Source organism: Corapipo altera, unplaced genomic scaffold (assembly GCF_003945725.1).
Source record: "Corapipo altera isolate COAL_440 unplaced genomic scaffold, ASM394572v1 1, whole genome shotgun sequence".
Taxonomy (NCBI): Eukaryota; Metazoa; Chordata; class Aves; order Passeriformes; family Pipridae; genus Corapipo; species Corapipo altera.
This window is the reverse complement of record NW_020884873.1, coordinates 32,658,488-32,686,402: the sequence shown is the minus strand read 5'-3', so window position 1 is coordinate 32,686,402 and position 27,915 is coordinate 32,658,488. Positions and strand designations below refer to the sequence as shown.

Genomic DNA, 27,915 nt, shown 5'->3' with positions numbered 1-27,915 from the left:
TTTCAGGTATCAACATATCTAGCTTTAATAAATTACTCTTTCTGAAGATTTCTGAGGTAACATCTCGGCTTTCGTAAGTCCACACATATTCCAGCTGAACAGGTGAAACAGAGAACTAAACAGAGAAGTGCCAATGTAATAAGCCCCGACAAATTATCCAGCATAACTTCCACAAAAACAAATCAAACCCTTTTTTATTTTCAGCAATATGCATACATAATTGCATACAAAATTGAAATGTAATCAAATGTGTACAAAATTCAAATTGTTCTTGTATAAAATTTCCAAATGAAGTAATACTAAAACTTGAATCCACACAAGAAGAACCAAACTGCTTGTTAACCACCCATTTCTTCTACTTCATATTAACTTCTCTGCATCACTTGGAAAAATGAGCTGCCAGCATAAATCACAAACACTTTTCACTGTGACAGTCACAACAGTATCAATCTCTCTGCAACAGGCAACTAGGATGAGAGGTAATTAAAATGTCAAAGTCAAGAAAAAAAACCGTTCTTTTGAGATTACTTTAAGAAATCAACTCCTCCTAAATACCTGAGTCTGAAGAGGGGCTGGGGAACACCACTGGTTAAGGTGGCTGAGTTTGCTTTTTCTAGAGAAGCTGAAATTAACAGTAAACATCTTGTGGTCTCAGTCCACAAGACAAGCATTTAAATCAGTATATCTGACAAACTGCAGTACTGTACACACTGAACTCTAATAGTCTTCCTGGCCAAAAATCTGTGGACAACAAACAAATTCTAATGCTTCATGTCCTTTTCTCAAACTCCTGTACGTTCCATGTTTGCATCATTAGGAAATAGGAATCTTTTTGTAACAGGTTAAAGCCAGTTAAGTAGCAAAAGTAACTTTTTGTCACAGTACTGTGTTGTGCTGACAATTCATACAGTGACATAAACAAATATACCATTGTTGCCTTTAAGATAACTAGTTAAAATAATGCAACTGAGGTATTTGATAAATGATGGTGTTGCCCCTGAATACTGTTCCAGGTCATACTTGCCTGACTGCAGCAGAATACCTTGAAAAGTAACACACGGTTTCCATAAAAAAATAATTATCTCAGTTTCAAGAGGTGCCACAGTAAAAAAAAAAAAGCCTCATATGGCTGTAGAGACATAGTGAATTGACTGAACTCTCAGACATAAAGGATGTTCATTTTCAACATCAGTTTAAATACTTAATTTTCAATTGGGATGGCAAGCCCTAAAACTTGGGCCATATCAGTGGTTAAATGAAAGAATGCAGCATTAACATGTGATCTACAATCACCTTTTTTTTTAAATGTACACTACAAACTATAAAAGATAAATCATTTTACAGAACAGTTTCTACATGACACATGGGAAGAGACTATGTCTTGCCCCAGAAATCCTTCCTCTTCTGAGCTCGTTCCAGTATCTGAGACGCAAGAGAGCTAGATGCTGCCGAGCGAGCAGAGATCTGAGACAACCTGTCATCTGTGGGGAAAGCAATAAGGGAAAAATAGGAAGATTAAATATACATATCAAAACATAGCTGACATTCTTGGTAGACTTTGAGAGTGTAAATATTTTTATGCCCTCTTTCACAATGAATGTTAAAATAGTACCACAATACACTTTAATGCAATTAGTTGGCATCTGATGTGCTGGAGAAAAACCTCACTAGAAAGCTTCTAGGATACTAGATAAGTTTAAGAGAGTTACAAGCCCAACTCTTGACAAACTTCAGAATAAGATCCCTAGTGTCACCCAATCCTTTAAGTCATTTTTACATTTACTCTCCTGTGTCAGAAGAGCTCAGGAATTGTTCCTGTGCCACTGAAATCTGTATAGACTAGACTCAGAAAATAATATATTCTTAGACAACCTTAGAATAACATGACTAAAATATCAGAACCCATGTTGCCAAGAGTCCTTCTGTGCCAAATGCAACTTGTGTCACAAGCTGTTGAAAGAAACGTGTATTCTGAAAAAATTTATCACAAAGACAACAAGAAGTAAGCTTTAGAAATATACTTTGGAAGGGTCTTCCATTTGAATACAAGGTCCATTTCACACACAGTAGAAGTCTTAAAATTAATCAGTTGCTTGTCTGATAAAGCACACTATAATTCTTGAACAGCATTATTAAAATGTTGCAACAGCTCTGTCAAGATGTTATCTATGAAAAATATCCTTAATTATACCCATTTTCCTCAAATGGATTAAAAAGAACTGTATCACTACCTTCCAGCCCCCTCACCAACAAAATAACCCAAGAAAAAATTCCTCAACTAAATCCAAACAGCACCTCTACTTTGTCAGTGTTTGAATTAACTTTTTAGCAGCATTTCTAAATTCTTAAAATACAGTGATCCAAACAGCCCATAATAGGCTCAGACACTATGCATAACAACTATATTCTCATGTATGAGAAAACTGCTAACTGCACTTCTGCAAACAGACATGTCATTGGAATAACTCCCCAGGTTTGTATGTACATGAACAAATATGAATGTACAAAATATCTGTGAGCTGGCACATTTAATCTGTTTCTGAAAGCTCATACATCATCGCTCAGCTCATAGGGGAAAAAAAGTAACACAGCAGTTACAACATTTAATCTGTGTGTGGCAAAGCTTGTGGGAAGCTGCAGAGTACTACAGGATTTTGCATGTTTTATGTATTTACACAGATTCTTGTCTGAGCCATCTGCACAACCCACATATTTTTCAGGCAACTGCAATGAGTAAGATAGAGAATCAGCCTGAAACTTGGTTAAAACCAAGGAGCAAAGGAAGCACAAGGGGTACAGAAAAAAGCTTTTGGTCGTTCTGGGGTATAACTATAAATAAACTGTAATCAGATATAAGCTTGGTCTGTCCATAATCTCATCTGAACCAAACAAATGTGACTGCCAATAGCACAGCACCAAGCTCAACCTCAGACACCACACTAAGAAAAAGTATATGGCAGCTCAAGCTAATGAGGCTACAGTGCCCTTGGTTGACTCATGCTACTGAAAGAGTTTATTTGTGTCTGCCTACAAAAGGGCCAAGCAGATGCACTGGTGGGCTGTGCATTGGCTGCTCTCCCAGACTAACTTTACACAAAATAGAAAAAAGGCCAAAACAGCAATCGGAATAGCAGGATGCCATAAGTATCCCTAATACACTGAGCAGAGAACAGGTGTGAAAATTAAAGTCAGGGAGATCATTTTGTGCTGCACATCTGGTGCTAAAGTCTCACAAGCAAAACCTTTATCTGAAGGTTTCTGGTATGTTTTAAGTTGCATCCAAAGTTACTGCAGCTGCAATCTGGGCTGTGATCGTTTTGCACTTTGCTTCTGTTGCTATCAACACAGAGGCTTAAAATGTGTGGGGAGGAAACAATTTTAGGTATGGAACTAAGCAACCTACAGTAAGCCACATATTGAGCCACAATGGTCTATTTAATTTTCAGACACATTTAATGGTTTATTCATGCTACACTATATCATCATGTTCAAACTTCAGATTACTAGGATGAACATTTTTAAATTATTTTGATGAAAAAATGCAGTAGTTATTCAAGCAAACACCTAAACCAGTATTACTTACTGCTTCAAAAAATCTCTCACACTCATGTAAGTTAAAATTAATCTGGATTATATACACATGATATACAATAATACTTTGGGACAAGAAATACCTTCATCATTACGGTTTCTTTCCCGAAGGGGCAACTGGAAAGTTCTCATTTTTGGATTGCCAAGATTCCCTAAGACAAAAAGTCAAAAGCACAATTTTGAATAATTTCAAAATAGATACAGTATAGTAATTAATTTTAGAATATTTAAAAATGTTGCAAACATTATTTCCAAAACAAGAGTCTTATTAATAGCAAAAATACCCAAAATCCACCAGACTCTAAGCTGAGGTAAAATAAACTTACTCCATTGTATTCTTCTCAAGACACCTCTTTAGTACATGCTGCAAGTTACTTAATGAACTGCACTCAATGTGCAGAGCTAGAATCCAGCACTGATTCAAACCTCTTTCTGAGGAAATTCTCTGGATTTCATGTTCCCACTTAACTGGACAACTACTTGTTCCATCCTAGAATGGAAATATTACTTTTGAGCTAATCTCTATAATCAAGAGAGCAAGAATTGTGTGACCTTAAGCAGCTTTCTGGAATGAAGACTAAGGGGGGAGGATTCTTTTCTTAATCCAGTTTACACCCTCAGTACTCTTAAACATTTGTTAACAATCTTTGAAATGCTCCAGCACAAATTCCTCCTCAGCCAAGAAAAGGCTTTTCTCAATATCCAATAAATCTTCTATAGGTGACTTTTTTATTTTCATATCCTGCAGAAATATTTAAGGAGCTTATCTTTCAGAAATCAAAAACTCCTGCAAAGTAATACTGCATCACAAAGGTCTCAGTGACACATTGATGTTGGTAATTGCAGCTGGAGAAGTGTTACAGCATCCAGTTGTAGCTTAGATACTAAAAATTAGAGGTGCTTATGCTAAACCAAATTATTCTCATGGTAAGTACTTATTGAAACTCATAAGGCAAAATTAGACAGACTTCTAGAATGTAATGATATTAGTGGAATCTGAAACTAAGGTGGAGTGTTGTGCACGTTTCCTCAGCAAGACTAACGATACAGTAGAAAAGCTTTTGTTTACAAACAACACATTCTTTGTAGAAAGTGTAACGCAACAAGTTCAGCATTCTCTTGGCCTGAATACTGCAGAGTGGTCATTTCCATCCTGCAGCACTCTAACACAGATGGTTAATACACAAAACCCACCATTATGCTGGAATTCTGGATCCTTGAGAGTCCCTTGAATACGATGAGAGGGACTCCACCAAGGCACAGAGGAGCTTTTTGCTGACTTGAGCACGGAAGTTGCAGAGGAATGTTCTTGATGGGCTGAAGGAAGAGGAACTTGCTCATCAGTAACCCTGTTACAAGGCCACGGATCCTGCCTAAGTGGCAGAGGATCCACAGTTCTCAGCCCAGCAGGTGGAGAGTTAAACAGTGAAACAGCTTTCATTTTCATGTCAGGCTACAACACAATAGAAAGAAGAAAAAAAAGGATCAAAAAAAGCACAAAATTCCAGCATCTCATACACTGCCTTACAGTACAGATCTTCACATATGCAGCAAATGTTGGCTTTACAGTTACACTTCTCATAAGGGTAATAAAACAATAAGTATTCCAAACTTGTGAGACAGCCTAAAGAGAATCTGTTGCTAATAATAAGTGTTTAACATGGTCTGAAAGTAACCTAATCAGGTCAAACCAAGAGCTTCTTTTCCTCACAACAAAAAACTGTGTTTTTAGATTTTAAAACAACATAACCAACTTCTCATGTGATTGTGTCTGCTTCTATTACAGAACTTACTACAGAGGATGTATGCAGTTGAATGGTAGTTGTCTCTGTAGAACCCAGACCAAGCACAACTTGACAAAAAGTATCCCAATTCTGAGAATGACAACTAAATGTTTCTATTTTTCTTTTAGTAACTGCAAGCTGCAAAGTAAAAGCAGCATGAAAGTAAAGGAAAGGAAGAGTGAAACTACTCTGGCACATTAACCTATCTTGTATATAAGCACCCAACCTCTCTCTCTTGAATTTCTTTCAAGTCAAGCAATCTGGAGCTGTGCCCTATGTCAGTGGCTACAATAACATTAATGGGGAAATCAACAGCTCCAGTAGTCTCAACCTCTTTGCTTGATACCCCCAAAAAATTAATAATTCAGACATGGGCCTTTTTCAGTCACAGATACTGAGAATTTTAGAATAGCAAATGACAACTCAAGAGAAAGATGTATTAAACAAATTATTCACTATTACTTAAACAGCACATTCCTAAACTTCATAACGTTTAAGTGCCTTTTCTGGCTCACCTGGAAGGATCTTCTTTTCAAAGGGTCTGTTCCTAAGTCTCGTTTTCTCTGTGGTGAAGATGAAGACTTGAATTTAGGAGGAGACACTAAAACTGTACCTCCTATTGGAGAAGATGAAAAATACTTTATTACATTAAATAACCTAATAAACTGATTCATATATGTTTTTTATTCTTCAGTTCTTGAAATACTGCTTTGCATTTAAAAGTCTTTTTACCAACAGTTGGGGTAGTGCGATCATGATGAGTCCTCTGAGTTCCACCAAGAGCTCTCAGCTTTGGAGTAGGAAGCCTGCCACCAGTCCTTGAGAATACAGAAGAATCTGACACAGTTGCAGAAGTATTCAATTCTAAATTCTCACTGAAAAAAAAAAAAGAGAAATTATTAAAGGACTAGCTAAGGACTCAGGAGTCTTGCAATCAAGCTTTTTGTTTCTTAACAACTCCCACAAGGAAGCCTAAGGCAAGACAGTTAAGGCCATAAAACCCCAACAGCCTATAGCTAAAACATCTGCTTGAAAAGGGGAGTCCTGGATTCCAGCCCTTGAGGCTCAGTTTGTGTATTTTAATTTTTTTGTGTAAATGGATAAAATACATAAATGGTCTCAAGCTGCAAATTCAGGCTCCCTCTGTCCCAGTAAACCCTGAATGTATTGCTACACAATACAGAGTCTCAGCAGGAGGGCTGGAAAAGGTATTCACCCAGAAAAACCCCGAACCTGGTTGCCACCTTCGAGATGGAAGTGTGGGTTTGACACTCTTCAGTCAATGCGGTCAAACTGAAATCAAATATCCCACATGTATGTAATCGCTATAGCCCCCAGGTTATTAAATAAATCAGCACTACCACTTCAGTCTTCTTCCTCCAGGTGCATTTCGAAAGGAGGTGGCAGCACACCCACACTGGGCAAGGAACCTGATCTTCTCAGCACGTTAGATGCATCTAGGCAAAGAATTCCTCATTTCTAGCTCTCAAGAAGGCTTAGATAACATGCAAGCGTTAAGCTGCTCTGCATGGCCAAGTCTAGCACACACCTCAGCACACACAGAACCATATTTCAGGATGAGAGAAAACCTTCAATGTTTATCAGAGGCATGAGTGAGGCAGAGAAACTTAGAGGGATTTTCCAGATGATAGTTTTGGAAGTCTGCACTTAATTTCTACTTGGGTCTAGCATCTCAATTTTTCTTTGTGTGGGTTTTCCATACAGGGTATTATCCCCAAAGGAGATTAGCACAGTTCCTTACCTTTGATTAGTGCTGCAACACCAAAAATAAAACCAAATGAGGAATATAAAATGCTTAGATTGCATGGTAACAAGAGTCAAAGTTATTGAGATTTAAATATCTATTAAACTAAAATACTGGTCTAAAAAAAAAAAAAGGTATGCAAAACCTGCACAGCAAAAAGCCAGAGACTTCTGTAACTAAATACAATTTGGATCTTTGAACTGTCAAATACAGTACTACACACATGCTGAATTGATCTCTCATCATTTATAAATACCCATCCACCTTTTTCCAACCTGTGCTCAGTAACAATGATCAGTGATTAATGGATGCTAATTATTTTTTTTCTCCCAAGTCCTTCATCTTTGTTCATGATTTTTTTTTTTTAAAATAGATGCTTAAGTACAAGATTGGATGATACTCTCAGGCACATGGTGTGACTCTTGGGGATGGTCCTGTGCAGGGCCAGGTGTTGGACTTGATGATCCTTGTGGGTCCCTTCCAACTCCGCTTATTCTGTGAAGATTAGCATGTATCCTATCCTTTCACTCCTATCAATCCTACGTTGTCAATTTGAAGCAAATTGTGAGTTTTAACTTTCACTAAACTTGAACTTGGCTGATGTGTAATAAATACTCAGTTCCAAGAGGCCCATACCGCAAATTTTATAGTTTTGGAGAAAAACATTAGAATTGCTCATGTATCTACAAACACCTGTCCTGTAAGTTAGAAATCCAGTATTCCTAATGATTTCCATCAACCAGCTCAATGTCTTAAACTTTCTCATTCCTTATGATACTGTTAAAAACAAAAGTAGTGTCACACCAACTTACACCAACTTACTTCTCTTAATTAAATCCAGTTTTAAAACATAAATTAGTTAACCTACAAATTTCTGAGTTGTTAAAGGGAAAAAAAAATAAAAATATATATATATACACACACACATACATATATACATCACTAAAATGTTCCATTTTACCCTTCAATTTTCGTATCTTCTTTGGCATCCTTATTGTTTTCTTCTAACTGCTGAGCCACAACTGCACCCTGTTCATCTTGTTTTTCTTCCTCTTCTGTTGACTGACATTTTTCTCTTTCTTCAGTATCTTCTTGTTCATCCCAAACTAAACGTCTTTTGACTGGAACAGTTAAAGCATCTGACATGTCTTTCTTTCCAGTGTTGTTCTGGTGTGGTTGTTCTCTGGAGTCAGGCTGCTGTAGCCCTTGAGGGCTTGGTACAGCCTCTTTTTCAGAAACTCTAGGTAACAAAGAACACAGCATCTCATATCAGTGATTTGCACAATATATGTGTTCTATGCAGAACACATTCATCCAGTTGAGTCCTTCGCAAAAAGTACAGCTCAGATATTAAAAAGTAGTACAGTTGACATAATGAATGGTTAAATTGCCACTGAAGTTTCAACTGTATTTAAGAACAAACAGTTTTCAAACTAGAGTCGATGAAGACTCTTTCTGGATTACCAGTTCCAAAAATGCAATGTAAATTAGTGCTCTGTTTTCAATTTAAACAAGTTAGATTATCATAAGTGCTTAAAAAATAATTATTTCCACACAAAGGGACTCTATGATGGCATAATTTTAAAAGCCAAGAAGTTTAGAAGACTCCCCTTCAGGCCCAACTTTTCAAAGTATTAAACTCTCAACTGTTGACAGAAATCAGTGCAAATTAGCCCAGTGTAGAGAAATGAGATCAGTAAGAGGATCTGTATTTCACAGGAAAAGAAAACAAACCAGTAGACCAAAACATTTACACCACATTTAACAAATTATATTGTAATAAATATTATTTTACATGTCATCCCACAACCCTTATTAGAGCTACAGTCATGCAAATGGGTAGATCTCTGACACACAAGTAGTGTGTGCACAGCAGTCTACAGTGGACTACAGAAGCATCCAAGGCTTTGTTCTTAAATATCAAATCTCAGAGAAGACACAAATTACTTTTTTTTTCCTCTCCCTGTTTCAGCTATAGCTGTCTGTACATTTTACTAACATACTAATTCTGAATTTTCCTAGCAAGGGATTTAATATCTGTCAATTCTGATAGCCTTCAAAGAAAGGAGAAAATGGATGTACACCATTCCAGTTCCTAGGTTTTCAGCTCCAAACTAAACAGTGTCTAAGACTCAACCACAAAATTAACCAATCCTGATGAGAACATCAATAACATCTAAGTAGACAAAACAGATTTCATATCATTCCAGTGGAAAGAAGAATATTACCTCAGTATGACTCAGTGCAAAAGTCTTCCAGATTTGATGAGACTAAGGTTGCCGCACTAAATATGCATTTGTGAAGAATTATATAACTTTCTCTTCTTCCAGAAGACTGGACTGTGCCTCATTTTCCATTTGAGCACATAGCAACTGATAAATGCCCTCATCTCTTCCAGAGACTTTGCATATCACAGAATTGCAGAACAGCTCAGGTTGGAAGGGTCCCCAAAAGACCAACTAGTCCAACCCTCCATGGGGAAAGAGAGCCTAGATGATTACTGGACACCCATCTTGAATGCAGTCAAACATCCAAGATCGCACACATCTGATGAGCCTATATTCAGCATTTTGCTCTGTTTCAAAGCTGCAGAATAATAGGCAGGAATGATGACCTTACCCAGCAAGATCTAGTGCTCTGATGTTGTTGCTGATCCCTTCTTCTGAACTGGAAGTTGAGGACACATCCCAAAGACTGTTATTATCAGACAGGATCTGATTGAAATGGTATCGGGAGAAGTGTGTTCCCTCTACTCGTTGCCTGTAAGTCTTTGCTCTTTCTCGAAGTTCTCTCACCTATACATCAAAGTTTCATAAGTTGCATGTCTGTTTAAAGTTCGCTATTAGGCTACTACAAAGTATTTGCATTAGCTATTGGCAGCTAGAAGAGAAAGGCAAGTTACTCATAATACAGGGCCAGCCACAGCACAAACACTGCATGCTGAAAAAAAGGTAACAAAAGGAAAGCAAAAATAACAAAAGCATATATTCAGTAAGCATGCTTGAGCCATGAAGCCAAAGTAAAATTGTTAATTATTCATTCCATAAGCACAAAAATTTATGCAGTAACTATGAATAAGTTTAATGCTGGATTCTAATCTTTCCATCAGCGCTCAGACACAGTGCTCTAAACACTGAAAGAGGAATTTCTATGCAACCAACCTCCATATACCACATGGAATTTAGAGTGTTTTGAGATGCCTAAGGAGAAGAATACAGAATTATTTTTTAAATTTCTTATTTTTCTCTCAACATTGTATTGTTACTATCACCCTTGTAACTTTACTTCAGTCTAAGAAATTAAATACAAAAAGCCTGCCAACATAGCTCTATGCTGCCTCCCTGAGATTCAATAAAAAGCTCTAAAACAAATATATCAGCACTGGTATTTCACCAGTTTTCTGCCAAGCTTGAGGAAATCAATTTAGATTCCTAAGCATCAGCAAAATACTAAAAAATAGATTCACCACTAATTTATAATTATTTCAAGTTAACAGATCTATATGCATGTGCAATACTGAGTTTGTATGCTGCAAACACTGCAACTGTCTCTAGCTACATTCATCTTAGTTAGAAGCTGACAACTGTTGGAGCTACTGTATGTAAGACATAATATCAAAATTATTCATTCTAGGCTATCAGTAAGAATGAGATACAAACCTGTTCAATTTTAGTTTAAATAAAAAAAGTGATAACCCCTCTCTTCAGATATCATACACTATAATTTTTATGGTTAAGACTATTTAAACACACATGCTATCTTGTGTTCTTCACCCAAACACAATTAAAGTGCAAGAAGAAAAAGGAAACATGAAATGTTTATATTTAACTTATTAAAAATAACTTTGTGCTATCATGTGAATTCTGGCTTACTAAAAATGGTACATAGGAAATAAGCATTTTGTAAAATAGCAGGAAAGTAATACTGACACTTTCACTGGTCCATTTTCCTAGCTTTTCCTTTTTATTCTTCTTTCATGATAGATTTCACATCATTCCTCCTTAATGGGCTAAATTCTGCTAATCCCACTGAAAGTAACTGGATGCAGCAGATGGATATCCACCTAACATCCACAATTTGACCCACTAAACTTGCAAAGAACAGCCCATTAAAAATATATGCCTGTCATTTTCAGAGGGGAATTTAAAGTTTGATGTGCAAGTGATTTATTGGATTACTCATCTTAAGCAGAAGAATGAAAAATTAATTATGATAGCCACAACGGAAGGAATATAAATCCAGAGCAACAGGGTACTGCAGGGGGAGGAAGAATACTATGTCTCCAGTGAATTGTGAAGAAGTACAAAGGACAACCATCTCCTTCAGTGACTCAGGAGGCAGCATTAACTCAGCAGGACACAGGCCCCAGAGAGCCCTACTGTAATCATTAATTGCCCACATTAATTTTTCAAAAGCATAATTCAAAGTGACTTTTTTTTATATGACTGCTGAAAAGAAATGCTTAATAATAAATTGAAGAGAAGCAGTCTAGCAGTAATCACTATGGCTAAGGTCACACCAGGATTCTACTATGGCATTTGCCTGTTTGGACTCAGAACTTCAGAAACTCTGCTTTGGACCCAAAGTTACTCATGTGCGGTCCCAACTAAGGCAGAAACAAGACTGGATCAGCCAGAACCTATCATCTAAGCACTTATGCTAAGCTAGAGATATTCTGTAGGCACCCTTGGTAAAGGTGAGCGTCAACAACTCACCAGATGTAGAGGTTAGATACAGTTTTGAAGAACATTTCTCTTCATTAGTATGGGAAAAGGTGTGGAATCATGTAGAAACCAAAAGAATTGTTAGACAACCTGTACTGTAAATGGCCAAAGTACCTTTGTTGCTTTACAACAAAATCAATGCACTTGGCACTGTTTTTCAAGTTATGCAGACTTTCATTAATCTGCTGTTAATATATTTCTCATATGGTTGGATTCTTTCTTACGTCTTGACCATGAATGAATATTTTATTCAGTCCTCTTATCTTACAGAATCATAGAACATCCTGAGTTGGAAGGGACCCACAGGGATCATCGAAGTCCAACTCCTGGACCTGCACAGGACACCCCCAAGAGGCACACCACGTGCCTGAGAGCATTGTCCAAATGCTTCTTGATCTCTGTCAGGCTTGGTACTCTGACCACTTCTCTGGGGAGCCTGTTCCAGTGCCCAACCAACCTCTGGGTAAAGAACATCCTAACATCTAACCTAAACCTCTCCTGACACAGCTTCATGCCATTCCCTTGGGTCCTCTCACTGGCCACCAGAAAGATCAGTGCCCCCCCACTCTGCTTCCCCCTGTGAGGAAGCAGTAGATTGTAATGTCTTCCCTCAGTCTCTTCCTCAGCAGTGACTTCAGCTGCTCCTCATATGGCTTTTCCTCCTTGGGACACTCTCTAATAGCTTAATATCTTTCTTATGCTGTGGCACCCAAAACTGCACACAGCATTCCGGGTGAGGTTGCCCCAGTGCAGAGCAGAGCAGGACAATCTCCTCCCTTGACCAGCTGGCAAAGCTGTGCCTGATGCCCCCAGGACACAGTTGGCCCTCCTGGCTGTCAGGGCACTGCTGAATCATATTCAACTTGCCATCAACCAGGACCCCCAGGTCCCTTTTTGCGGCATTGCTTTCCAGCATCTCATTCCCCAGTCTGTACAAACATCTGGGGTTGCCCCATCCCAGGTGCAGAACCTGGCATTTGTCTTTGTTCAGCTTTATATAGCTAATGATTGCCCAGTCGTCTAATTCATCGAGGTCTCTCTGCAGGGCCTCCCTGCCTTTGAGGGAGTCAACAGCTCCTCCCAATTTAGTATCATCACCAAACTTACTCAGTATCCCTTCCAGTCCTGCATCCAAGTCTTTTATGAAGATGTTGAAGAGCACAGGCCCTGTGGAACCACTAGGGACAACTCACCAATCTGATGTTACCCATTCACTATTACTCTCTGTGCTTGACCCCTGAGCCAATTGCTCACCCACCACATGATCTGTTTATCCAGCTGTGTGCTGGACATTTTGTCCAGAAGAATCATGTGAGAGACAAGATTGAAAGCTTTACTAAAATCCAAAAAGATTAGATCAACTGGCTTCCCTTGATCAACCAGGTAGGTTACCTTGTCATAAAAGGAAATTAAGTTTGACAAGCAGGACTTTCCCTGCATGAAGTCATGCTGGCTGTAACTAATGACTTCAGATGTTTCTCAGTACCTCCCAGGATAATCTTCTATATAATTTTACCAGTAATTGAAGTGAGACTAACAGGTCTATGGTTTCCAGGGTCATCCAACTTGACTTTCTTGAAAATTGGGACAACATTAGCCAGCTTCAAGTCAACTGCAGTCAACTCTCCAGATTCTCAAGACCATTCGGAAAAGTCATTAAGAGAGGCCTTGCAATGACAATCACCCTTGAGCTGAGTATTCTCAGAGGAACCTCATCAGGTCCCCTAGACTTCCAGGGAGCCAGTTCAAACAGCAGATCCCACACAAGTTCAGGGTCAACTGGCAGTTTATCAATTCTCATAGACATGGTCCTTCAGCTCAGGGCACTGGGACCCCTTAGCCCATCACCAGTGTTGAAAGTAGAGGAAAAGAAAGCATTAAAGATCTCTGCCTTGTCTATGCCTGTTTGTGAGGTGATCATCCTCATTCTGTAACAGGTCAGTGTTGTTTCTGCATTGCCTTTTGCTATTAACATATTTTAAAAAACTCTTTTTTATTATCCGTCACAGTACTGTTCAGCTTCAACTTCAACTGAGCTTCAGCTACACAGATTTTCTCCCTACAGTGGTGAGCAGCATCTCTGGAGTCCTCCTGTGTCACATAACCTTGCTTCCACTGGGCATACACTTTCCATTTTTGCCTTAGCACCAAAAGAAGATCCCAGCTTGGCCAAGACAGGCTTCTGCCTCATCTGCTTGACTTCCAACATTTTGGAATTGCCATGCTGGATCCCATTTTATCATTCTTAGAACACAAATATTGATGGATCCTACAGAGAGGAGGAAAAAAAAAAGCCTGGCCAAGAATCAGGTCTATCAGGATTTTTATTCTCATGTTAACAGGAGTTTTAAGATTTAAGCTTGTTTTTCTTACAACCAATCCTGAAGACCAGAAAATTACAAGCATTAACCTTCTTCTTTGCTTTCCCTCTACCCACAAAAAGCTTTATTAAGAATTACAACCCTCAATGATACATATGGAAATAATAAGATAATACCAAATTTAAAAAACTCGATATAGAAAATATCCCACACAGTAATACATTCACACAAGTTAATTATTCTTTGTCTATTACCAAAACTGGTTTGATATGCTGCGCTGCTTTTGGCTGGGATAAATTTCTTTATGATATAAGTCATATGCGTTAAATTAAGTAGCTCCTATGGGGCTATGTTTTCGGTTTGTGCTGAAAACAGTTGACAACACAGATGTTTTAGCTGTTGCTGAATGGAGCTAAAAGGCCTTTTTTGTTTCTCACCTTGCCCTGCCAGCAAGCTGGCTGGGGGAGCACAAGAAGCTGAGAGGGCACACAGCTAGGACAGCTGACCCCAACTAACCAAAGGGATATTCTTGCTGTGCCCAGAAAGAAAAGCTGGGGAAAGGAGGATGGCAGGAACATTTGGAATGATAGTGTTTGTATTCCCAAGTAACCATTACACGTGATGGAGCCCTGCTTTCCTGGAGATTCCTTGTTCTGCTTTGCTTGCACGCGTGGCTTTTGCTTTACCTATTAAACTACCTTTATCTCAAAATGAGTTTTGTCACTTTTACCCTCCAAATTCTCTCCCCCATCCCACTGTGCAGGAGTGAACAACTGGTTCTGTGGAGATCAGCTCCCTACTGGGGTTAAACCCTGACAGGCATGTGATTTAAAGTCTAACAGAGACAGGTAATTGCAACTATAAAAATCTCTTCTATATGAATTCATATCAGGATCTAATGTAGATATGCACACATGAAAATATGTATGCAATTAAAGCACATTTGTCATCGATATTTGTTATTATAGTCTTAAAATTAATTTGGCTCTTCCAGCTACCCAGCACAATTCCTTCATTTAGAAGGCCCCAAAAATCACAATAATTCTTCTTTTTAATTCTTCATGGCAAGTAACTTCTTTCTAGTTTCCTGCAATTCCCTTTTCAGCACGAAAATCTCCGTGGAAAAGTCTGACACACCCAAAACACTTTGCTACAGTGTGGGAAATCCTTAATTAAATGTTGCATGTAAAGCTAAACATCCATTCTCCAGCTGCAGTCTCCTCATTCTTTCCCTTGACTATACTGCAGTGACTCCTCCCAGCTTACTGTACCACAAACACAATATACCTCAAGGCAATGTATCCCTTTCCCTTTATTCGCCTACAACTCAGTCACTCTTGAAGCTGAGCACCATTCCTTATTGTTTTGAATGTTACTCATGCAACAGGAACAAATTAAAGTCTTACATACCAGAAAAATGATACAGTATTCTATAGAAACATTCTGTATACAACTTAAGCTGCATGCAATAGTTCACAATATTCTACAGCCTTAGTTACAGTAAATCTAATGCATGTATTGATACATATAAAACTGTTGCTTGTTTTCAGTCCTCTAACATTCTCCTGAGGCTGTTTCCACAGAATGCATGCATACAAAATCTGATTATGAATCATCTTATACTATGATATACTTTAAACTTTGAGACCTATTCCTCATTATGTATTTTGTATGTATTCTATAAAATGTTTCCTTTTGCCTAAAATGAAAAAGAAAATGACCTGCTAGATTAAGTCCAGTGAGAAAACACAGAACTGAATGCTACCACACTACTCCTGCAATTCTCAGAGAACCTTATTTGCAAATTCTCAAAGCCCAGCATCCTAGAACCATCTGCTCCAGTTCTACCTTCCACATCACCATCACCTTGGTCCTGACTGGTGAGAAAACTCACATTTCCAAGTACCTGCCACACAGTTAGCAGTGCAGCGTCTCACAAAGGTTCCCTCTATCAGCTGGGAGAAACCTAAGTCAATTAAATGAAATCAGTTGCAGAACTAGCTCTAGAAGTTTCTTAGCACACTAAGGGTTTTGATTTACTTAACTAACTCAGGAAATCATAATTAATAATGCTGTTAAGTAATCCTATGGTCCCAAGGCTGCCCACCATTTTCAGAGTTCTGTCAAATGAGTTCCTCTACACAGTGTAATATGGATTGCAGCTACTGACTAAACTACAAGGAAATACACGGTCTGGCTGAAACTTGCAAGAAAAATTGTCAATTCTATGTTGTGTATGACTGAATTCAGTTGACTGCTTTGAATGGATTCAGCATCGTGAGCCTGACCACCAAGCTGACCTGGGTTGACACTATGGTGGCCTTCTCCTTTTATTCCCTTGAAATCTCCTATCATTCAACTCTGTATTTCGAACACTTCCACTTATTAAAACTGGGCTGAACATCAATAGCAAGATTACCTTCCAGAAGGCACTCTGTTCTGAATGATTCTGATTGTAAGGGAAACAAAACTCCTCCCTCACTTTGGATGTCACATTAATATATTTTTTAAGTCTCACCATCTCTTTTTTTTCTTGTTATGTATTACACTGACTTGTCAGAACCTGTCTTTGTATACTCACCTTAGGGAGCTTGAGTCATTAGCATCACAATCTCAAAACTCTATCTTATAAACACCACAATTCGAAGTTTTTGCATCTAAAAATCAAAATACAAAGCATACTTAGGCTTCAGGTTTTCTAAGAGTACTCACCTGGTTGTGAACTTTACTTCTAATACGAGACCAAGCTCCATCTTTGTAGAAATATTGGGCGGGGGACAAAAATTTTGACCTATATTCAGTGTTCATCTTCCTAAGAAATCAAGAATGAGGAGAGGAAAAAAAAGACAGAAAGGGTAAAGCTTGATATTCAGAATACTCTTTAAGAGCACTTTTAAAGTTACATCAATAAACACATATGTACTTGCACTTAAATGCCAGTGAGATGTGAAAAACACATGCACAAACAACTCAAACCAACACAACTAGGAAAGCTGTGAAAAAAACCTCATTCAGTTGGTAGCCCTTTAAGTACATATTCCTATTGTTTTTTCCTCACAACACTTCTACCTGAAGCTTTTGCTCTGACAGCCAAATCAGGAGAACGTGATACACACGTAAGCCTCAATCACTCCAATGCAAAGTGCAGCATCTTGACTCAAGTCGCTAATAAAGGTGTATTTAAGTAAAAATGTTGGTTTGGCACTAATGTGTCTGAGAATTTCCTTCTATGAACTCCACTTTAAAGGCACTCTGCATATGGGTGGGGTGAACTGCTGGGGCTAGAAACATCTGACTGCCAGAACACTGGTCAGTATAATTCATTTAACTATGTCCTACTGGCTTTGATCTTCAAAAGGCCTCATTACTTGAAAAGATGGGTTCATTTTCCCTTCTGCCACACACATACATACACAGAAAAATTAACATCATCTAACCTATAGCAAGCAACAAGTAGTACTTCAAGTCCCTAAGCACTGAACTGTGGATGTATCAGCTTAAATCTGAAGACATTTCTGGTTTTAATCTTCCTTCAGAACATTACTAACTTTATTTTAATATATTCAGCATTGGGTGAAAAAGCCCTCTTTTTAAATCCTTCTTCAGAAATAGGTCATAAAAGCCTGAAGCCACAGAATAAAAAGTACCTTTTCAAAAGAAAAATACCAAGGTCACAAACCCTTTATACTCAAAATTTCTTTCAATATGTCTCTTTCTTTAAAACTGACTAAATTTTTTCAGTTTTGGTTGCAAAACTAATGGATTAGCTCAAAAAACACATCACTGCTATGCCTTGATTGCAGTCACTCTGCAAAAGCAGGCCATGCAACACAGCTTGCATTCTGTCTGCATGTTGAGAACTTGCACATTTTGACAGCTATTTGCCCAGTGATTTTTTAAGAAAAATCTGTCTTATACTACCACACTGAAGGCATAAGAGGAAGAAATTTACCCTTAAATGAAAAGAGCCACACCATCTGATCAAGAATTTTACACAGTACTCACTGCAAAATTGACTACAATCCACCACATCAGAGTGCTAAGAAAACCAAAGAGTTAAAGATTTTAGCTACACTATATCTGCTTACTTTCTCATAAAGCAATTTTATTTCACAGAATTTTGTAATCAACTCCCAATATCCAACAGCATTAAGACTCAGGTAAGTCTCCTCTCCCATTTTTAATTTAATGCCTTAACACTGCCAGAAAGAATGAAAGCAATCGCTGGGGTATATGTTAAGCACAAAGACAAGAGAGATGGTTCATTTTTGCATTTTAAAGCCCACATCTATTCTTGCCCTTTATTTCTTTTGACGTATCTCAGATGTGTATAAAATGGAAATATGAGTTCAATTCCTGCAATGTAGGCATGTGGCAGAAAAAAAAGATACTTTGATAGTGCTCAGTAACATACAATTTCATTTCATTTCCATGCTTGTCAGATTACCCTAAATGGGACAGATCTCTCTACTCCTCTTTACCTCATGTGTCTGCTTTTGTTACTCAGGGACAGAAGGCAGTAGAGACTAGAAAAAGCAGAGATCAAGTACAATTACCACAGTTTTAAGGTGTGGAGCAAGCACAGGAGAGCAGTTTGAGAGGTGACTATGACTTCTGAAGGACTTGCTAAAAGTTTAGTAGCAGCACTGCACCAATTTAATTTCATTCACGTTAAATTTATTAGTAATACTATTATTGCATCACAAGGTTCACTGAACAGGAGTGGCTACAAAGTTTCCACTTCTGTTGACCAGGGAAGAGGATGGAAATTAACACCAGGTTTAGATGTAGCCACAGGACACTCAGTGGGGGCATTTGCCCCTGCAACTGTAGCATGGTGTGGTTAAAGGTCCACTGTCCATCATTCTAAATATTAGGCTGCTGTACACCTACTCACTAGTCTAGGTTTTCCTATTTTATACATACCCATGACTTGTATGTAAAGAGAGGGGTTTTGGACTGATATGTTGCTTATTTTTTTGTTTAAGATGTTTCTGTTCTGATTTCCCTTGTTTTGCTGCATCTTCTGCTGGTTTTTGAAACGGTTCTTCCCTCTTACTCTAAGGCAAAGATAATTTTAAAAATACCACATTAGCTAACAATCTGAAACCCCTCATATTTCTTTTTGACATCAAGTTCTTGCAAATAGTTAATTTTATTTTAGTGTTAGCTCTTTTGCATATTTAATACAAACAAAAATATCACATTCTTTTGTTAATACAAAAATAAACTAACAAAATGCCAAAGCTAAGTCTCTGAGTACAACATTCAGTTAGTTAGATGATCCGTTTTGTACATTTTACAAAATTAACACGAAGCACAGAAATAAAATAATACAATACCTGTACATTCTAACCTGAGTCCAAAAGGCAAATTTTTTTTATTCCCTGCCATTATGGTTTACAAATTATTAGATTGATTTGTTTGGGTTTTACACAAAAGATTCTTTTTTCCTGATTTATTTTATTCTCTTGGAAATCTCATGCATGCCTTCTGATTCTGCTAGAGATCCTCACAGACACTGTTCAAATTCAAGGGAAAAAAAAATCCACCAAAATCCCCCAAAACTCTTTCAAGATACTAATCAGAGAAGAGATACCGGTATAAACAACCAGTTTTTTAGACACTTTCAACAAAAGTCCCTTCTCATGACTTCTCTTACTTTACTGTATTAGCTGTTCTCAAAAAACAACCTGAAATTCCAATATTAAAACCAGACAAATGTTTCCTGAAAGCCTCAGGTTTTTCAAGCTTTCTTTGTATCTGCTAAAAGAGGCAAAAGGGGACATAAAATTCCTCATTCCCAAATGGGATTTAAAGCACTGGGCAGGTCTGAGTTTTATATGACAAAACCTCCAAGCCAACAATCACCTCAGAAGTACCAATGGCTTTAAACTAAGCCACAGGCCCCGCATATGAAGTACACATTTTGCTCAGTAGTCATCCTAGGGAACATGTTGTCTGATAGTGGCCCCTTCTGTTTTCTCAGGAACAGAGATGGGTAGTGAGGAGACTCATTTGTGGTCCTTGTACCTGAAGGATGGCTAGCTAACCTGCAGGAGTTTAGACAACACCATACTTGGCAGCTTGCTACAAAAATAAACATTTGTACATCCCCTTCGCAAAATAGGTTCAGTCATGCACTCTAAATTGCTCTCACCTATTTTCAGAAGGTCTCAGTCTGAAACAATTCCATTTCATTTCATGTATCTTGTAAAAATGACATAGGCATGTTTCCTAAATGTCCACTTAAGTTTGTACAAGTCAACAGCAAGACAAGGAAATGCAAGACAGCCAAATTTTCATAAAAGAGATTTTAATATTTAAAATTTACTTTAAAATGTCATTTAAGATTGTTGTTTTAATGTCTTTTAAAAATAGAAATTTAAAAATGTCTTCTACTCTCACAAAAGATGATAATATTTTGAACTGAGTAACAGAATCTACATAGGCTACATAATGTCCTGTTATACCCCATACAATTACTTACCCTTTCAACTTATTAACTGTAACCCTTCCTCCATGTTTCTTCAAATTACAACTATTGGCTGAAAATCAGTTCCAATTGTGACAATTTTCATACATCGACATTATTTTTTATTTACACTATCTCTAATTTATGACATTCAAAAAGTACCAGACCTCCCATTTAGCCCTCCTGCACACCAAGAGACAACACTGGTAGCAATGAGAGTATAAATCAGAGATTTAGACTTCAGAAACTGTCCTAATAACTAAAAACGAAGTTTCAGTTGGGAACAAAAGGATTAAATATTTAAAAAAATTAATGAAACCACCTGAAAACTCAGAAATACACACTTAAAATTTCATTGTAAACTGAAAAAAATTAACTACAAAAGAAACTGCAAAACCCACTACAGAAACCCCAAAGAGCAGAGCTGTACAGTGTTATTTTCAGTCTTTTATAGCAAAACCACTACTGAGTCCAGTGTCATTAGCAACGGCTCTACAATGTAACTAAAAAATTTCAAAATAAACCCACCCCATTATAAAATAGAGCAAAACTATATAAGTACTACTAAAGCCTTTCATTCAGGGAAAGATTTACTTGTTCACAAACCGGAAATTCTTTCTCTTCTGAAACACCTCTCTCTTGTGGATCCTTAACAGGAGGAGACCCTTTGAAATTTCTCTCATATGCAGTTTCAGAAGTAATTGTAGGAGATTTAACCACAGGTGTGGATTTCCTTGTGTTGCAAATAACCTTGGGGAGAGAAAGAAAATAAAACAAAGAGAAAAGTGAGATTTGCTTACCTTGAGAGTAAATTTTCAAAATCTGTTAACTGATTCACGCCAATACACTCACTTATGAGCAGAGAGATAGTTGTGGGTACAATACAGCATGTGCAGACTAATGAACTTTTAGGACAAATCCAGGAAAAATTTAAACTGATGAAAAGAAGTTTAAAAGTGATCAAGTCAGACACAGTTAAACCTGTGATCAAATGCTGTTCTTACTAAAGAGGTTTTGTTTATTTGGGAAGACAGCTCACCTTCAGAGTTGTATGTTGAATCACGCTTTTTGAAAGGCACAGCATAAAACTTCCCTATGCCTCCTCAGTACATGTCCAGTCCATAAGTAACAGACAACTGCTCTGTGTTCTAGAGCTGGATGCTTAGGGCTGGGTAAATTAAAAATCCATTATTTTCCAATCAATATAGTACTATAAACCAAGGTAGAGAATTTGCCTGCTATGTGGTCGTGTATCATCCCTTCATGGGGTGCTGAATTTAAACACCATGCCATATGTGGCAAGCATACATTTTCCTCAGCTTTGCTATGAGAATTTGGGTCTGACTTGATAACTTTGAGATTTTCACTGAATCTCTTCAAGGGAAAGGTATTGTCATTATTCAGTTTTCAGGTATATTCTCTGTCATATCAACATCAAAAATATCAATTTGTTAATATGTATCATTTTTATAATGAAATTTTCTCTAAGTTCTATTTATCCACAGATGTATAGTGCCTACAGACTTATTCTCACTGCTTCTTATTCTGTATAAGCTATGAAAAAAAAGTTTGCTGTTTTAGATTTCAACGTCTATCCTCTGAAAAAGGCAGATAAACAAGCATCATTAATGACATTATCGAACTGATTTCACACAGAACCAAACAGAATTCTCTTTGAAATTTTCCATAAAGTGACTTTCTGGGACCTGCCTCTTTCTCAAAGGATTCTTTGACTTCTATACTACCGTCACACATTTCAAAGAGTTTTCCTTGGATAAGGAACTGCTGGGAAGCATATCTTATAGTAAATCCACCTGCTTGGCACTTCAATGGAAAAAGACAGGACAGTGACTGATCTTAAGTATCAACATTTACTTCCCCTGAAAGCTGTTACTGAACAAATCTGCTACCTGTGGATAAAAAGAGAGAGTGCACGACCTCTAGTAATCCTACTAACAGAAGACAAAATAAAAGCAAAAGTGCCTATTTTATACTGTAAAAACAGACTAAGTTGCTCAAGTCCCAATCCCAGTAACAATTAACTGAAAATACAAATAGTCTCACAATCAGTTACTCTTTGTGGTCTGACTAGAAATAGCATTTTCAACCCTAAAAAACCCCAAAGCTCATGAGATGTAGTAAAATGCCAGAAGAGTATCTTTAAATTGGAAGACTCCACTTTTAAATATAAGCTGTTCTCATGAAAGAAAAAAACAGAGACGCACTTTAGGGCTTAGAAGTACATGTGCACAGAGATGGAGACTGACAATAAGAAACTGTGACAACACAGGTAAATTAATGCAAACAGAATAAAATACAATCAGGGGTAAGGAGAAAAAATAAGTAGACCTGACCACAATAAAGAATCACATGGAAACAAATCCCATTATAATGCACTTTCATACAGTGAGAGAAAAAAAAAGAAATCACGTAACAACATTGTTGTTACCACACCAAAAAAGGAAAAACCCAAATCTTGGAAGGTAAGCAACTTTGCTGATACATAAAAGGAAGTATTAATTTACTTTTTGGATTCCTTAAAGTTACCTGTTCAGCTGCAAGTATTGGTGACTTTTCATGAGGACTCTTCCAGACAAATTGGCTTTGATATTCCGAATTTCTAGGGAAAGTATTTAAACGTGAAATATTCAAGTCTGCTTTCCTCTGAAGGGTTCTGTGAAGCTGGTAACATAAAACAAGAAAAAAAATAACAATGATTGTTTCCTTTCCTACAATGTTTTACAAGTCACACATCTTTCAACACACACTTCCAAACCAGTGGCTGGGGTTTCAGTTTTATGAACAAAATTAATGCAAAGTACATTTTCTCATTACAGTCACCAAGCCCAAAAAGTTTACATATTATTGGCTAGTTTAATTGAAAACAACAGTGATGACAAAAAAGAGTAAATTCCTATTGAATTAAGTAGCACCAAAATCTGATCTCAAAAGTACTGCCCTCCCAACAGAGAAGTTACAACATAGAGTATCAAAATACACAACTAAAGAAAGAGTTAGATAGGTAGTCTGAGAGTCTGAGCATGTGCATGAAAGCACTGTTAGCAATTTTTATACTGGTCAATTAAAAAAAAAATATTCCCTTACCCCATTACTCATTTTTTCTAATTCTTTTTTCGGAGATGAAAATGCTTCATTTTGATTTGGTGGAGCTTCATAGGGTGATTTCTTCATGTTGTTCTCTGCAAGGGCAAGAGCTGTTTCACCGCTAGAATCTACCAAATGTGACCGAACTTCTGGGGGGAGTCTGGGTCCTTCTACCGTTTCAATTTCTTCCTGATTCACATCATTGTTGTTGTGGTCTGTGTGCAACTCTGCAGCTTCAGGTTCAAGTGGGCCATTCAAATCACAATCTGCTGTCCATTCAAAGGACTTCGAAATCTGTGGATCATAGTAAGGTACCCTTCTCTTGGAGATGAATTTTGGTTCTCTAGTGATTCCTGAAAAAAACCACATTAGGTTTAACAAAAACATTCTACTGAAGACATAATATCAGTCTATTACAATAATAAACTGAAAGTTTATCATACAACTGATTATTAGAAAGCACTGTTTTAGTATCTTTGAGCAATGACAAACTATAAACTATGGGCATGGCTGTGAAGTTCTGTGTTCTTTCCTATCTGAAATGACTTTCCACTAAAAGACAGGAACATGGTGCTCCAGGACAATATTGGATAGAACCCTATAAAGTAAAACTGTCCATAGGACAAGTTTGTGCAAGTTGATTCTGGGAGTTGAACAAGAAGAAAACTAACACAACCAGCAAAAAGAACATGGCTAACTCAGATACAGAACAAACAACCTGCAGCCATGAATTATGCTACAAGCACTTCTCATTACTCGTGCACAACAGACCTTGCTGAACAGGTTCTCAGTGACTGTGACAGATCCCCACCCACCTTGCAGTTTAGCACCATCTCAGATACCTGGTGCCTTTTTACAGTATGAACAAAAAAACATTTCCAAAAATAGAAAAATACTTTGTAAGAAAACCAGGTATCAAGTTATTTTTAAGAATTGCTGGCCTTTACACAGGCAGGTGAAAATAAAATTCCCCCACCATTTTAAGAACAGTATTGAATGACTGAACATATTCAAAATGGGAATCCACTTCAAAGTGCTCAACTGTGATGGAAAAGTAAGTGAAAGTCACACCTTAGAGAAATACTTTCTAGGAGAGAGAGAGACACTCCTATCTCATGAAGAAGTAAGATAGAGAGAACAACCTATGGTGAAAGATATACAGAATGTCTGGATGTCTGACTATACATACAGGGAATAGGAAATAATACCAGTGGCAAAACACTGGAAAAGTAGCAGAAAGGACCTCTGAGCACCTGCAGCTGTAAACTTTCTGCAGTGATGTTCCAAGCGACTCCTAAAACTGTCAGCTATGTGTTTCACCAAGAAGAACCATAAGTATATTATAAGTAACAATCTGCAAGTCCTATGAGGTGCCAACAGTGCCATTTAAAGATGGTGGGAAAAGAAAATTAACATAAATATATAGAAAAACTAACCAAGCATGCACAAAACCACCACTACAACATCAGAAAAAGGAGAAACTGCTGTACTGCTAAGTCATGGGTTTATTGCAAGTCTTGTAAAATTTGCAGTTTACTTTGACTGGAAAATAAACATAGATTGCAATTTTAAAAAGATGTTAATGTGTTTGTATGCTTAAGCATTTCAGAATTTGTGAAAATTACAGTTCTCAATACAGGTACCCACACACAAACCCGTGCACTAGGGAAAGCAAGGTTAAAGAAAGATACATTTTGCAGTAATGGAAGAAAGCAGTAATATAAAAAAATCTTTAACAAGATTAAATTATTTATTAAAATGTCTACCATCTTGACTAAAAAAAACCCTACTCCCAGTATTTGGTTCTTAATTACTAGGTAATAATTTATAGCACTTATCATATTGTAGGAATCAATACATTGTATTCTTAATTACGTAGACTGCATAGTGCAGTTGTACTGAACTGCACAATTTATTTTTTTTATCTGCCTTGTGCCACTACAATAATTACTATCTTTTACTACTACTTTTCAAAGCATCACAGCTGCCATCACTGTCCAGCTTACTCCTACTCCTCAACTCCCTACAGGCCTCTCAATCCAGATGCTATTTCCTCCGTCTTCCAATTCCTATCCCCACATTTCCCTGCCATGACAATGTCTGCAATCCTTAAGTTCTAGACTTAATGGTTGTCCTTTTCTTTCAGTTAGCTGTACCTGTTAGTCTTCAGAACAATTTTATGTTGTATCAAACCTTGCCCCAAGTTAGTCTCATCTGAAATATGGAATTCTACGTTCTGTTTCCATACATCACAGGTAACCCAGTATCATCCTCTGCACACCCTGTATGAGTTTACACTGCATCTGTTTGGGTCTTGGCTTATGCCACTAAAAGTCAGAAATTACTTTTTTTCAGGGTTTATATAAATAGCACTAATTAAAAAAAAGAAAGTTTCAGTGTAGCCAGAAAAAATATGGAGTTCAAAAACATATACTAAATGATGACCTAAGAATATACTTTTAACTGCACAAAATGCACAAACTGCAAATACCACCAGTTACTGCGGCCATGCACTCATCATGGCTTTGGCTGAAGTCAAGGTAGACAGCTTCCAGAGGCGCTTACCAAACTGGTCCGACCGAAGTCCTGCCCACAAGGATTTCTCTGGGCTACAAAATTCTGGGCTTCTCCATTTGAAGTTTCTCTTATATTCACTCAGTCCCTGCAGCAAACAGAGAGGAGTCTGTCAAGCCACCGGTGCATATGCTGCTCCACCGCTCCTGTTGGTAACAGATTTCCGAGTGGAAGAAACACCAACACGCTGCTGCGGGATGAGCTAAGCTGGCAGGCTGCTCTGCGGCTTCCAAACCCACCGCCATCGGAGAACAAAAACTACTGCATTTCACGCACCAAAATATAAAAAATAAAAACAAAACCACAAAACCAAAACAAACGAACAAAGGGACAAAACCTCAACCCTTATTTATATCTTTAAGCGAACAGTTCCAGGAACGAGCACAGCCTGGACCCGCTGTCACCGGCACGACCGAACTGTTTATATCTTTATTGGCCGATGCCCGCGGCGCAGGGGTCTCCCCTTTCCCACAGAATCGGGCGCACTCCCATTCCTGCTGCCGCCCCCTGGGCCCGCTGTCCCCTCCCGCCTCACCCCGAACCGCACGGGCATGGCAAAGCCGTGCCCGCAGCCCCGCCGTTCGCGGCCCCGGCCCCACCGGGCCCAGCTCCCCTCGCCTCTCTTCGCCTCCCCTCGCCGGGCGCCTGCGCAGCAGCGACCGCGCCGCTTCCCCTCCCGGCCCTGCCCTCAAGGCCATGTTGGCCGGCGGCCGCCAGCGCTTCCCCTCGCAGCGCAGTCCTCGGGGCCGTGGTATCCTTATTAAAAGCCTGATCCCCCGCCTGTGGCAGGATAATGGCGCTGTACGGCCAGCGCCGTGTGTGTGGGGATGCACGACGGGGAAGTATCCGGTGCTAATGCAGCGCAAGGCCGGGGAGATGTTGAGCGGCTGGTTACAGGAAAATCACGTGTCCACGCACGCAGCTGTATTTTGGTACAAAAACAGCGTTTGGAGGAAGAATAAAACAAGACTTCTTACCCTTCTGGAGCCTATGCGATGCCGTGCCAGCGGCCGGTCCGCCTTCGCCACCTCACCCGACCCCGCCACCCGGTCAGGAGATGCTAATCCACCTTCTTGTTCAGATCTTCCCTCAGGGGTCCCTTTTTTGACTGCCTTCCTCCTTCTAATCTCCATCCTGACTGGCTTTACTGTATTAAAATAAAAAGAAGTGAGAGGGTGGTAAAAAAGTGCTCGGATAGATGTACTGACCCGAACCGGTCCAGGCAGTCTGTTTATATCCCCGTTGCCCCTGGCTGCTGACCCTCCCCTGTGCTCCCTGTTAGCAGAGCCTGTTGCTGATCGCTGATGCCTCTAGAGCTGCGTAAGCTCTTTGAGCAAGGGCTTTGTCACTTCTGTCTCTGCAAAGCACCCTGCCAGACAGTGCCAGTCCCACTGACTCAAGCAGAGTTTAGGTCCGGTGGGACTCTCTGTAACTGGTGAGCAACAATTTTTTACTGTCGATGTGAGACAGGAGAAAGCACCAATCTGTAACGAAACGCTTGCGAGCAAAGTAAAATGTTTTTCTGCGATGTGAACGGTGGGGGAGGAACGGAAGAAATTTGCTGTGTTGATAGTGT

General features: G+C 38.5%; 1 protein-coding gene across 9 annotated transcripts; it reads right to left on the bottom strand.

Annotated features, from left to right (window-relative positions):
* Positions 1-27,830, bottom strand: MDM1 (Mdm1 nuclear protein). 9 transcript variants are annotated; one of them, XM_027659895.1, is made up of 17 exons: positions 27,600-27,618; positions 27,317-27,486; positions 26,331-26,427; positions 23,766-24,118; positions 23,208-23,342; positions 21,255-21,410; positions 19,112-19,245; positions 16,898-16,997; positions 10,302-10,340; positions 9,760-9,935; positions 8,102-8,380; positions 7,138-7,149; positions 6,108-6,250; positions 5,891-5,991; positions 4,786-5,044; positions 3,675-3,743; positions 1-1,481 (listed from the first exon to the last, which is right to left on the bottom strand). In XM_027659895.1, exons 2-17 carry the CDS (start codon positions 27,470-27,472, stop codon positions 1,375-1,377), a joined length of 2,316 nt encoding a protein of 771 aa, XP_027515696.1. In that variant the 5' UTR covers positions 27,473-27,486; positions 27,600-27,618; the 3' UTR covers positions 1-1,374. The 9 variants fall into 9 exon arrangements, with proteins under 9 accessions (XP_027515696.1, XP_027515716.1, XP_027515730.1 ...); XM_027659915.1 differs by having other exon boundaries at positions 21,267-21,410; positions 27,317-27,830; XM_027659929.1 differs by lacking the exons at positions 27,317-27,486; positions 27,600-27,618 and adding an exon at positions 26,939-27,226.
* Positions 27,831-27,915: the final 85 nt, after the last annotated feature.

Coding starts and splice junctions, on each gene's coding strand:
- MDM1 (XM_027659895.1), bottom strand. CDS start 27,472: ATGGAGATTAGAAGGAGGAAGGCAGTCAAAAAAGGGACCCCTGAGGGA. Junction 3,744..4,785: donor TCCAGAATTCCAGCATAATG/GTGGGTTTTGTG, acceptor TTTTTGTCTTAG/GGAATCTTGGCAATCCAAAA. Junction 1,482..3,674: donor AAGAAACCGTAATGATGAAG/GTATTTCTTGTC, acceptor CTTTCCCCACAG/ATGACAGGTTGTCTCAGATC.